This window comes from Corythoichthys intestinalis, chromosome 8, assembly GCF_030265065.1.
Source record: "Corythoichthys intestinalis isolate RoL2023-P3 chromosome 8, ASM3026506v1, whole genome shotgun sequence".
NCBI classification, from domain to species: Eukaryota; Metazoa; Chordata; class Actinopteri; order Syngnathiformes; family Syngnathidae; genus Corythoichthys; species Corythoichthys intestinalis.
Genome location: NC_080402.1, coordinates 44269021 through 44281685, shown reverse-complemented (window position 1 = coordinate 44281685; position 12665 = coordinate 44269021). Strand labels below are relative to the sequence as shown.

Below are 12665 nucleotides of genomic sequence, written 5' to 3'. Positions count from 1 at the left end.
GCAGAGGGTTCACTTACTTATTTTTGCTCTCTCTGTCATTGTTTGCATGCTATCCTCATTAAAATATGAAAACCTGTAAATTTTAGTGTCGTTTTAGTTAAAGCACTGTATTTTCATCTGTGTGATTTTGACAAAGATCAGACAACATTTGATGGTGATTTTATGAAGAAATGTGAGAAATCCCAAAAGGTTCAGATACTTCTTTATACTTTCATACCACTGTATCTGTTTGTTTTATTTATGCACCATATGTTTGTGTTTTTTGTGTTTTATCACAGCCCTGGTCTAGGGACATCTAGTGGCAGTTTATGCATGATTTAGATTATTTAAGAAGTGTCAGAACTGTAGATTTAAGTATGGTGTATTATAGGGTATTATAGTACAGTGGGGCAAATAAGTATTTAGTCAACCACTAATTGTGCAAGTTCTCCCACTTGAAAATATTAGAGAGGCCTGTAATTGTCAACATGGGTAAACCTCAACCATGAGAAACAATGTGAAAAAAAAAAAACAGAAAATCACATTGTTTGATTTTTAAACAATTTATTTGTAAATCATGGTGGAAAATAAGTATTTGGTCGATACCAAAAGTTCATCTCAATAATTTGTTATGTACCCTTTGTTGGCGATAACGGAGGCCAAACGTTTTCTGTAACTCCTCACAAGTTTTTCACACACTGTTACTGTTTTTTTTGGCCCATTCCTCCATGCAGATCTCCTCTAGAGCAGTGATGTTTTGGGGCTGTCGTTGGGCAACACAGACTTTCAACTCCCTCTGCAGATTTTGTATGGGGTTGAGACCTGGAGACTGGCTAGGCCACTCCAGGACCTTGAAATGCTTCGTACAAAGCCACTTTTTTGTTGCCCTGGCTGTGTGTTTGGGATTATTGCCATGCTAAAAGACCCAGCCACGTCTCATCTTCAATACCCTTGCTGATGGAAGGAGATTTTCACTCAAAATCTCGCGATACATGGCCCCATTCATTCTTTCCTTTACGCAGATCAGTCGCCCTGGTCCCTTTGCAGAAAAACAGCCCCAAAGCATGATGTTTCCACCCCCATGCTTCACAGTGGGTATGGTGCAATTCAGTATTCTTTTTCCTACAAACAAGAGAACCTGTGTTTCTACCAAAAAGTTCTATTTTGGTTTCATCTGACCATAACACATTCTCCCAGTCTTCTTCTGGATCATCCAAATGCTCTCTAGCAAACCGTAGACTGGCCTGGGCGTGTACTTTCTTCAGCAGGAGGACACGTCTGGCAGTGCAGGATTTGAGTCCCTGGCGGCGCATTGTGTTACTGATAGTAGCCTTTGTTACTGTGGTCCCAGCTCTCTGGAGGTCATTCACTAGGTTCCCCCGTGTGGTTCTGGGATTTTTGCTCCCCGTTCTTGTTATCTTTTTGACACCACGGGGTGAGGAGGGAGTTGAAAGTCCGTGTTGTCCAACGACAGCCCCAAAACATCACTGCTCTAGAGGAGATCTGCATGGAGGAATGGGCCAAAATACCAGCAACAGTGTGTGAAAAGCTTGTGAAGAGTTACAGAAAGCGTTTGGCCTCCATTATTGCCAACAAAGGGTATATAACAAAGTATTAAGATGAACTTTTGGTATACACCAAATACTTATTTTGCACCATGATTTACAAACAAATTCTTTAAAAATCAAACAATGTGATTTTCTGGGGGGAGGTTTCCACATTCTGTCTCTCATGGTTGAGGTTTACCCATGTTGACAATTACAGGCCTCTCTAACATTTTCAAGTTGGAAAACTTGCACAATTAGTGGTTGACTAAATACTTATTTGCCCCACTGTATATAATTGGAAACTGACAGTTCTCGCAATATATAGCATCACCATATCGCCTAGCACTGACCTACATTATCTAAAAATTAGTGTTATGTTCTTACTTGCTTTGGTGCCTACTGTCTTACTTCTTAATTAACCTAATACTTGGCTATGTTTGTGTGTGTTTTGAATTTGGTTTCTGTAGCATAAGTCCGGTGTAGACAAGCGAGAATGCTGTCTCCAGGAATTGAAACAGACAGAAGGAAAGTACTCAGATACGTTGGAATCAATTTTACAGGTTTGATGCAAACACACCCTTACATACACACGCACACACACACACACACACACACACACGCACCCACACACACACATGCAAACTAAGACACTCATTTCTTTTTGTCATCATCAGCACTTCAAAAAACCTCTGGAAAAATTCCTCCATGCTCCGGACATCGAAATCATCTTTATTAACATACAGGTACACAAAGACAGTTGAGCTATTTCTATCATCGTACACGTGGACGTTTCAGATGGTACACCTGTACCATTTTGCAACTGTTCAAGAGTTTTTCTGTATTTCTATTTCGTTACAGCATCATACATTTAGTACATTTGTCCCCTCTGGATGCAGGAGTAACAAATTTAGTGCCATGTACATAATCTGTGTGTAGGATTTGGCAGTCATACATCAAGAACTTTTAGATGAGATCCAGAGTTCTGTCAGGAACGGTGCCAAGAACCTGCACCAGGTGTTTGTCAACTACAAGGAGAGGCTACTGGTCTACGGCCGCTACTGCAGTCAAGTAGAAACAGCGACTAAGCATCTGGACAAGCTGTCGAGTACGATGGAGGATATAAGAATGAAGCTAGAGGTGCACAATTCCTAATCTTAAATACTTTCATACATTTTTTTGGACTTTCGGGTGAAGAACGTTGTTCATTTTGGTTTGTCTCGCAGGAGTGTTCCAAGAGAGCAAACAGTGGGAGATTTTCTCTCAGGGATCTGCTTATGGTACCCATGCAGAGGGTCCTCAAATATCCCCTGCTCTTACAGGTAGGCTTTATATACACTGTGATCCGTCATTTATTTGAGTTCCAGAGCCAAAAGTGTAAATCGGTGATGTAGCAAGACCATATAAAACATTACTTTTGCTTTATAGTTTACACCTTAAAAGCCCCTCCCACACACTGTAATTACAGCGAAATTCCTTAAATATGTTTGAACACATTGAAAATGTAAACATTTGAATTTTCATATTAATTTAAATAATGATAAATATAACAATGACATGTGGTTACAGTAAAAATAATGTTTTTTGTTTCTTTCTTTTTTTAAGTATGTTGTACTGCAATGTTGCCTATTCAAAGTTTTTATGTCAAATAACTGCAGTATTGGATTTTTTAAATTATTGGATTTTATGATATGCTGTTTTTAACTGAAGCATATTTCAAGCAACCAACTAGGGTTTGAAGTAAAAAATTACCGCTCTCTAGAACCAGTCGCACATCAGTTGCTCACTTGTAATTAATGTTTGTTTGACAGCATGGTCAAAAAAAGAGGAAAACAAACTATTTTATTGATAATAAGAAATAACCACGTGCTTATCCATAGTATCAAAGACATGAAAATAATAATAACTAAAAATCATTTTTAAAATATCTCTGTTCTTTTGGAAATAGATACAGTATATTTTTAATAAGTGTATCATTTGAGGAATCCCATCATTAAAACTAAATTTATATAATTTTTTTTTTTTTTTTTAATTATTACATAAAAAATACCTATGGGCTTGTCCCTGTAGCCAGTATTTTGAATTATATGTGGCAGAAAACACAGACAAGGCTGGAAAAGCAGTTTCTGCTCTTGCACTCCTCTTTAAAATAAACTGCTGTATTATAAGCCAAACGAACTGTTGTGTTTGATAGAATAATGTTTATATGCTGCCATAGCAGTTTCATGGCACATTAAGCCCCCGAACTATTTTTAATTTGTCCGTTTTCCCCATGTGACCCCCGTTTACAGACAACGTGCAACTGCTTTTGTTTCAACACAGCCATAAAACGAAGATAAGCAATTATATTTATTATTCAAAATATACATCGTTTTTAGCTTAGAATCATTAATTGATGTCTAATACTTAGTTGTTGTTTTTTTTTTTTTTTAAAACGACTTTATAAAATTATTCTCGCATATTTTAAACTTTTAAATAAATTACTTCACAATGAAAAAAATTGTAAATAGGTCACGGATATCTACCTCGTAACTATCGCTTCATTGTATTTTTTTTGTTACTGTCGCATTTTCCCCGATATGTTAGATGATAAATAATCCATCCAAAGAAAGAGAAATTGAAAAAAAAAGAAAATCTCAACCACTCCTTGATGTCTGCGATTTCTGCATTGCGACGCTTGTTACATTACCATGTTTCACCCATAAAATCCCCACAAACTCCAGCTGTGGCCATTCACAGCTGTGTCTTAACACTCGGTGAGACATGCTACACAAAGTTTTTGGATCGAAACAAGGTAAGTACGCGATAATATCTCGTGAAATCATGGTGTCTTTAATTATGCTCTCTCATGTTCTCACCTCGAGTTAGGATTTAGGGGGTTAAAAATATATATTTTTTGAAATGCCCTCCTATTCAAAATTTTTCTTCCCCAGAAAACTGAGTTGTTAAGCTTTCCAATGATGTATCACCCATGCATATAGGACAATTTAGATACAATTCCGCCAAATTGGGGGTCTCAGAGCGGAACTTCAAGTCACCTGAGTGTTTTCCGCCATATACAGTGCCTTGCAAAAGTATTCGGCCCCCTTGAATCTTGCAACCTTTCGCCACATTTCAGGCTTCAAACATAAAGATATGAAATTTAATTTTTTTGTCAAGAATCAACAACAAGTGGGACACAATCGTGAAGTGGAACAACATTTATTGGATAATTTAAACTTTTTTAACAAATAAAAAACTGAAAAGTAGGGCGTGCAATATTATTCGGCCCCTTTACTTTCAGTGCAGCAAACTCACTCCAGAAGTTCAGTGAGGATCTCTGAATGATCCAATGTTGTCCTAAATGACCGATGATGATAAACAGAATCTACCTGTGTGTAATCAAGTCTCTGTATAAATGCACCTGCTCTGTGATTGTCTCAGGGTTCTGTTTAAAGTGCAGAGAGCATTATGAAAACCAAGGAACACACCAGGCAGGTCCGAGATACTGTTGTGGAGAAGTTTAAAGCTGGATTTGGATACAAAAAGATTTCCCAAGCTTTAAACATCTCAAGGAGCACTGTGCAAGCCATCATATTGAAATGGAAGGAGCATCATTCCACTGCAAATCTACCAAGACCCGGCCGTCTTTCCAAACTTTCTTCTCAAACAAGGAGAAAACTGATCAGAGATGCAGCCAAGAGGCCTATGATCACTCTGGATGAACTGCAGAGATCTACAGCTGAGGTGGGAGAGTCGGTCCATAGGACAACAATCAGTCGTACACTGCACAAATCTGGCCTTTATGGAAGAGTGGCAAGAAGAAAGCCATTTCTCAAAGATATCCATAAAAAGTCTCATTTAAAGTTTGCCACAAGCCACCTGGGAGACACACCAAACATGTGGAAGAAGGTGCTCTGGTCAGATGAAACCAAAATTCAACTTTTTGGCCACAATGCAAAACGATATGTTTGGTGTAAAAGCAACACAGCTCATCACCCTGAACACACCATCCCCACTGTCAAACATGGTGGTGGCAGCATCATGGTTTGGGCCTGCTTTTCTTCAGCAGGGACAGGGAAGATGGTTAAAATTGATGGGAAGATGGATGCAGCCAAATACAGGAACATTCTGGAAGAAAACCTGTTGGTAGCTGCACAAGACCTGAGACTGGGACGGAGATTTATCTTCCAACAAGACAATGATCTAAAACATAAAGCCAAATCTACAGTGGAATGGTTCAAAAATAAACGTATCCAGGTGTTAGAATGGCCAAGTCAAAGTCCAGACCTGAATCCAATGGAGAATCTGTGGAAAGAGCTGAAGACTGCTGTTGACAAACACTCTCCATCCAACCTCACTGAGCTCGAGCTGTTTTGCAAGGAAGAATAGGCAAGAATGTCAGTCTCTCTATGTGCAAAACTGATAGAAACATACCCCAAGCGACTTGCAGCTGTGATTGGAGCAAAAGGTGGCGCTACAAAGTATTAACGCAAGGGGGCCGAATAATATTGCACGCCCCACTTTTCAGTTTTTTATTTGTTAAAAAAGTTTAAATTATCCAATAAATTTTGTTCCACTTCACGATTGTGTCCCACTTGTTGTTGATTCTTGACAAAAAATTAAAATTTTATATCTTTATGTTTGAAGCCTGAAATGTGGCGAAAGGTTGCAAGGTTCAAGGGGGCCGAATACTTTTGCAAGGCACTGTATAATTCAACAAGTCATAATGATAAAAATTGCCAGTGTTCTTATCTTTATTTATACATGAATAATATTCTATGTATCGCACTAATAACCAAAATGAAGTTATGAAAAATCTTACCCTTTGCTGTGTTTGCACCTCCAGGAGCTGGTGAAATACACACGTGATCCAACTGAAAAGGAGAACCTGCGCACCGCTCTCGACGCCATGCGAGTGAGTTTGCCAGCATGTACAGTCAGAGTCAAAGCTCCCAAGTTTTATGATTAAAAATAAATGGTACCGAAATAAATAATTTCAAAACTTTTTCCACCATGAATGTGACCTGTGCAGTGTGCAACTCACCTAAAATAAAAATCATTCATAAATATCAAAATCATTGAAGACGGGAAGTAAAAATGAACTACCGTACTGAGATATCTCTTGTACTGTCTGCCCATGTATGCTTCCATTGTAACTGTTCTCCTGGCGAGTTGTGCCTGGAATGACATCTTGTTGCTCTATGTTCGTGACATGTGAAATTGCAATAAATGCTATAATGATAGTGATTCTTATTAACTAACGTCTCTTGGACTTTTAGGACCTGGCGCAATGTGTCAATGAGGTAAAGCGGGACAACGAGATCCTCAGGCAAATCACCACCTTTCAGTTGTCCATCGAGAACATGGTAAGGTTATGTGACTAGAAATCTGCTCTTATATCTTCGGGGTGGTGTTGAGCTCAATTTTCCCGCTGGTCTTAGAGGGTCAAACTGTAGTTGTCTATGAAAATAATAATAATAATTTTGGGGATAGTTCAAGTATGTTTATTTTGTATTTTCAAAAGGTTTACCTGTAGATTTGAATGTTTCAATTTCTTTATGCTTCTAATGGGCAATTTAAGGCCTAAACTACAAAAAAAAAAAAAAAATTCTCCATGACACTTGTGTAATTTATACGCAGTCACAGTCCTTGGCCCTGTTTGGCCGCCCCAAAATGGATGGAGAGCTTAAGATTTGCAGCACAGAAAAGAAGTCTAAGCAGGAAAGGTGAGGTTTCATTCTAATCTCTCTTATTTGTATTAAGTTTGTGTAGCATGTTGTGTGATGTCATCCGCAGATACGCCTTCCTCTTCGACAAGGCTGTGTTTGTGTGCAAAAAGAAGAGCGGTGAGACCTTTGAGCTCAAAGAGATCATCCAGCTCCAGCACTACCAAGTGCGAGATGAGACGGCCGGGGACAAGGACAAAAAGAAGGTGCGTTACTCTCCTCTGTTTCCCCACTCCTAGAGGTGAGACACTAACACTGAATTGTGTGTGCCTAGTGGTCCTACCTGTTTCTACTGTTGGACTCTTACGGGAAGTGCGGCTATGACTTGTACTTCAAAACGCGGGAACTGAAGAAGAAATGGCTGGAGCAGTTTGAAATGGCTCAGTGAGTTCAAAAAGTGAAAAATTTGTTATTTATGGAAGTTTTATGTTCAGTGACGAGTAGTCTAATATCAATGCCATGCTCCATCTACATGCAACAATGACTTAAAAAGTAATTAGTTTGAGTTACAAATGACTTCTCCCAAAAAGTAATGGAGTTAGTAACTCAGTTACGTCATTGTAAGAGTAATTAGTTACTCAGTAAAGTAACTGACGTTACTTTTGATGTCCTACACGTTATTACATTCTACATTCTATACAATCTTTTACATCAAAGATGTTTATATTAACCGATTGAAGAATAAAAACATTATATCCAGAACTGTATTTCAGATCATTGGTATGTAATTGGATCAAAGATATTAGCCTGTAAAGAAAATACAAATGTAAGATGACCATTAACCATTGCAAATCTTTTATACTGTATGTGAGGCCTACTGCACATTAATAAGCAGAACACTATCCTTAAATATTATATATGAAGTAACATGATTAAATATAATTCAAGTTTGAGAACGCTACCTTTGAAATTCCCTAGCCCGTTGCCATTATGGCTGTCTTGTGTTTGCCAGAGCATGCAGTGAATCAGGGCATGACCTGCCCACCTAGCCATCGTCATCGCGTTTGCAACGGCGACACCACAAGCTTCCCCCCTCTCGCTCTGCTCTCTCCAGGCAGTCAGCTGATGTGTGAAAAAATTAGACAACTCAAGCTTCACTACTGAAAAAAATATTTCAGTTAGAAACGCTGTTATTAACAACACTGCAATTCAGCATTGTCCATGTATTATAAAATATGTGGTTCGAATAGAATAGAATAGAATAGAATAGAATAGAATAGAATAGAATAGAATAGAATAGAATAGAATAGAATAGAATAGAATAGAATAGAATAGAATGATGATGATTTTTATTTCGAGAACACACACACACACAAAAAAAAAAATACAGTATAATTCAACAAAAATAATTGCATTCGAAAGGGAGTGGGAAGAAGAAAAAACTTATTTTAAAAAAACTTATTCAATAGAATAGAATAGAATAAGAATAGAATAGAATAGCCTTTACTGTCACTGTACAGAGTACAACGAGATTTAAAGCTTCATCATAAAGTGCACCACATAAAACAAAACTACAATTAGGCTAATATAAAACCACAAGTTACACGGTACACATATTGGGAATAAATGACTAACCGCAAGTAGTGCGGTAGTCGGAATATAACAGTGCGTATATGACCATTTACAGTACTCAGACTAGGAGGCAGATGGCTGACTTGATATAATACTGATGTAACAGTGTTAAAATGCAATAATGTAACAGTACATTGCATAAGCAGGGCTCAGATTGACACAGGTGTCTGAGAACATATTACAGTGGTACCTCTACATACGAAGTTAATTCGTTCCAGGACCGCAAGTCGAAATGGTCGTATGTCGAGCAGGTTTTTTCCATAAAAATACATTCTAATTCCATCAATTCGTTCCACAGCCTGAAAACATAGCGTACATCCTTAATAAATAGTACTGGTACTATTACAAATGGCAATTACACATAGCAAAACATATAAATTATTAATAAAAACCGGAATAATATTTTTACGTTCCACGGACGGCTCGCTAAGGGCGTAACATAAAACGAGCCACACAAGTTCACAAGAGGCACAATTTATTTACAATAGTCAAACTCGCAGTGAACACTATATACAAAATGCGGAAGAAGATATCTTTAGGGTAAACCCAGGCCAAAACAACAAACAAAATGGATCTACACTTCAACTCCACCCGCTAACTAAACCCTGATTGTAAAAAAGGAAATAGCAAAAAGACAGCCACTACCCTGGCTTCCTACTCTAAACAAAACAGGAGACAGGAGGTTAAACAGAAATGGCCGCTTACCCCTACTGCTTCGGTGCTCTTATTTACAGTGGTGAACAAACACGATGCAATAATGAATAAACACAAAAGACCTCACCGAAAAAGCGGGAGTGTAACTAGCAAGCGATCAAATGCACAAGTGGATGGATGGCGAGCAAACAGTTGGCGAGGAGGACCGCAGCACGAATGCTGTAAAATGCGACCTCAGCTGTCATTTGACAGCGTCTGACTTTTAAAGCTTGGCGCCCTTTCTTCGTGGCCAATCAGCGTCGGCGACGTCATCTGTCCATCCGGCGTCGATCAGCTTACGTTGGGCCTGAACGATATTGGAAAAAACTATTGTCGCGATTTTTTGGGGGGTTTGCGATATATTGCGATATTATATTGAGATATTAGAAAAAAATATATCGTTTTTTTTTTTTTAACAAATTTTCACTAGATGACTTGAACAGCTGTTTGGAAAGACTTTAGATGACTCACCATGACCACAGTGTACAGTGATCCCTCGTTTTTCGCCGTTAATGGGGACCATAACCCACCAACAATAAGTGAAAAACTGCAAAGTAGCGCACCCCCCCCGCCCCCAATTTTTTTTTTTTTTTTTTTAATGTGTGTGTGTGTTCAATGTATTTATTCAGATAGAGCATTGGAAAGAGATACATATAAGGCATGTTTTTTTCTCCCTTTTTTCCCCAAAGTATGATTTTTAATAAATGTATATATATATATCTAAAAAATAAATCGTCGTCTCGCCCACCCGGGCGGTATGGTCTCTCCTTTCAAGCTCGGGTCCTCTACCAGAGGCCTAGGATACATATATACAGTGGGGAGAACAAGTATTTGATACACTGCCAATGGGAAAACCCATTGGCAGTGTATCAAATACTTGTTCTCCCCACTGTATATATACAGGACTGTCTCAGGAAATTAGAATACACAATATTCTAATTTCCTGAGACAGTCAGGAAATTAGAATATTGTGTATTCTAATTTCCTGAGACAGTCAGGAAATTAGAATATTGTGTATTCTAATTTCCTGAGACAGTCCTGTATATATACACAGGACTGTCTCAAAAAATTAGAATATTGTGTATTCTAATTTCCTGAGACAGTCCAGTATATAATTTTATTTTTTTTTTAATAAATGTTTTTAAGCACTTCAAATGTAATAATTATGATTAAGCACTTCAAATGTAATAATTATGATCAGTTTTAAACATAACTGTCCCACCGAATCATTTTTAAACAAGAATAAAGTACTGTAGTAGAAAAATGCTTGGCTTTATTAAATGCTTCTATTTACCTAACTTGGCTGTGACTCTTGGAGTGACATGTAGAAATTACAAACTCCTCATGATCACTTCTGGCGTTTATTTTATATGTCTCGAACGTCTCCAAACACACACACATACCCCCACAAACCACACACACACATTCATTCCAGCCCGCGCTTCCTTGCAGAAACTGTTTAACAAGTTAAACATTGATTGACACATTGCTGCCCATGTGAAGTCTGTTTCTTTGGCTAGATCAAAGCCATTGTTAACTTTAATAAGCAAGTGCCGCAGCGACTGAGAGCTGGGAGAGGGGGTGAGGGAGGCTGTGCGAGCGAATGAATCAGAACAAAGGTTTGTGGATTGAAAAAAATAAAATAAAAAAACTATCGCACGTCCTTGCGATGGGACTATCGCGCATGCGCACATCGCGATGGCGATGTTTAAACGATATATCATTCAGGCTCAGTCACAAATATAATGAAATAAATTATAAAAACCCGATGTAACTTCAGATTTCTTTGGCAGTATTACGGCAATAATAATTGTCACCTTAACTAACAAAGACTGGCGAACGGAGGTCGGAAGAGGACCGTGGAGATCGTAGACATTCTACAGCCGTATTGTTGAGCTAGTTCACGGATGCGCAGCCCACGCTCATATCTTTCTATCATTTCTATCTTCATATGAATGGTAAGCATCATCGTTTTCCTTGTTTCACCACCTGCACTAACCTTCTTGGAACCTGCGTTGATTTCTCTCACAAGAAAATCCACCGTGCGTCCATCTGCAGCGCTGTCATGTCGTCATATTTCGAGCATGTCGTTGGATGTAAAATCAAATGGCAATTAAAATTTTACTTTATGTCGGATGTCGAAAATATCGTGTGATGGAGCGATCGTATGTCGAGCTACCACTGAACTTAGTGAGATGCATGTGACAATGTTGTGGCATTAGCAGTGCAATGACAGTGACATTTCAGTGCAAACTGGAATATGGGGACGCTCTTAGAAAAAAAACGTCTCTCAGTCTGTTTGTTTTAGCTGGTATGGCCCTGCAGTGCCTGCCAGAGGGCAACAGGTTGAAGATGTGGAAGCTGGGGTCCGGGGTAATACAGTATGGTAGCCAAAATCTATGGGACAAGTTGGTGCCTAAAATGGTTTTTGTAAACCAAAATGGTAGACTCCCTGTCTTTTCAGGCATGGCTTATGGATTGTCTACCAAATTTCATGTTGCTAAATATCTGGACAGGTCCAACATGTGTCCCGAGAATGCAGCAGCGAACAACCACGATTTCCAGATGCACAACTTTGAGGAGACAGCGTGTTGCAAGGCATGCTCCATGATGCTGAGGTACCAACGTGTGTCCGTCTCTGCTCACTCTTCATATCAAAACCCTCTCACTCCTCTTTTGTGTTTTTTTTTTCTCATCCCGTCAGAGGGATTTTTTTCCAGGGCTACCGCTGCACACGCTGCAAAACAGCCGCCCACAAAGAGTGCTTGGGCAGACTGCCAGCTTGCGGGCGCAGCTCAGGTTAGTCTCCTCTAGTGTTCGTCCCCTTTTTAGGGGTCTGGCAAACCAGAGAAAATCCACAAATAATAAATACATTTCTTCATATGTATAGTTACCACAAGGTGGCAGCAAAGCAACATTTTTCTATTGATGTTCTTCCCTTAATTTCAACCTAGAGAGGTTTCCTCAATGTAGGAGTTTATGTAATTTGGTGATCATCTTGGATTTGGAATGAATGTAAATGCCATTAATCCAACCCTAACAAGAATGTGTTTTAAATTCTTTCAATGTCAGCTGTTTTCAGACTAAGCAATTCTTTATTTGCCAGCTAATTAATAAAATTTTGGCTGGTTTCAAAGTTTTGTTCAGTGAATGAATACACATTTAGGGC

The 12665-nt window shown here is 38.7% G+C and overlaps 1 protein-coding gene across 3 annotated transcripts in view; it reads left to right on the top strand.

The window, feature by feature from the left end:
• Window positions 1-12665, top strand: part of LOC130919979 (proto-oncogene vav-like) — a 46371-nt gene that overhangs the window by 18022 nt on the left and 15684 nt on the right. For all 3 annotated transcript variants that reach the window (XM_057842668.1, XM_057842669.1, XM_057842670.1), the window contains 11 exons: window positions 1994-2086; window positions 2201-2269; window positions 2463-2663; window positions 2750-2845; window positions 6352-6420; window positions 6785-6871; window positions 7146-7231; window positions 7302-7437; window positions 7506-7615; window positions 12013-12114; window positions 12201-12295. In XM_057842668.1, the coding sequence (XP_057698651.1) occupies window positions 1994-2086; window positions 2201-2269; window positions 2463-2663; window positions 2750-2845; window positions 6352-6420; window positions 6785-6871; window positions 7146-7231; window positions 7302-7437; window positions 7506-7615; window positions 12013-12114; window positions 12201-12295 (1144 nt within the window). The remainder of the gene's footprint in view (window positions 1-1993; window positions 2087-2200; window positions 2270-2462; window positions 2664-2749; window positions 2846-6351; window positions 6421-6784; window positions 6872-7145; window positions 7232-7301; window positions 7438-7505; window positions 7616-12012; window positions 12115-12200; window positions 12296-12665) is intronic.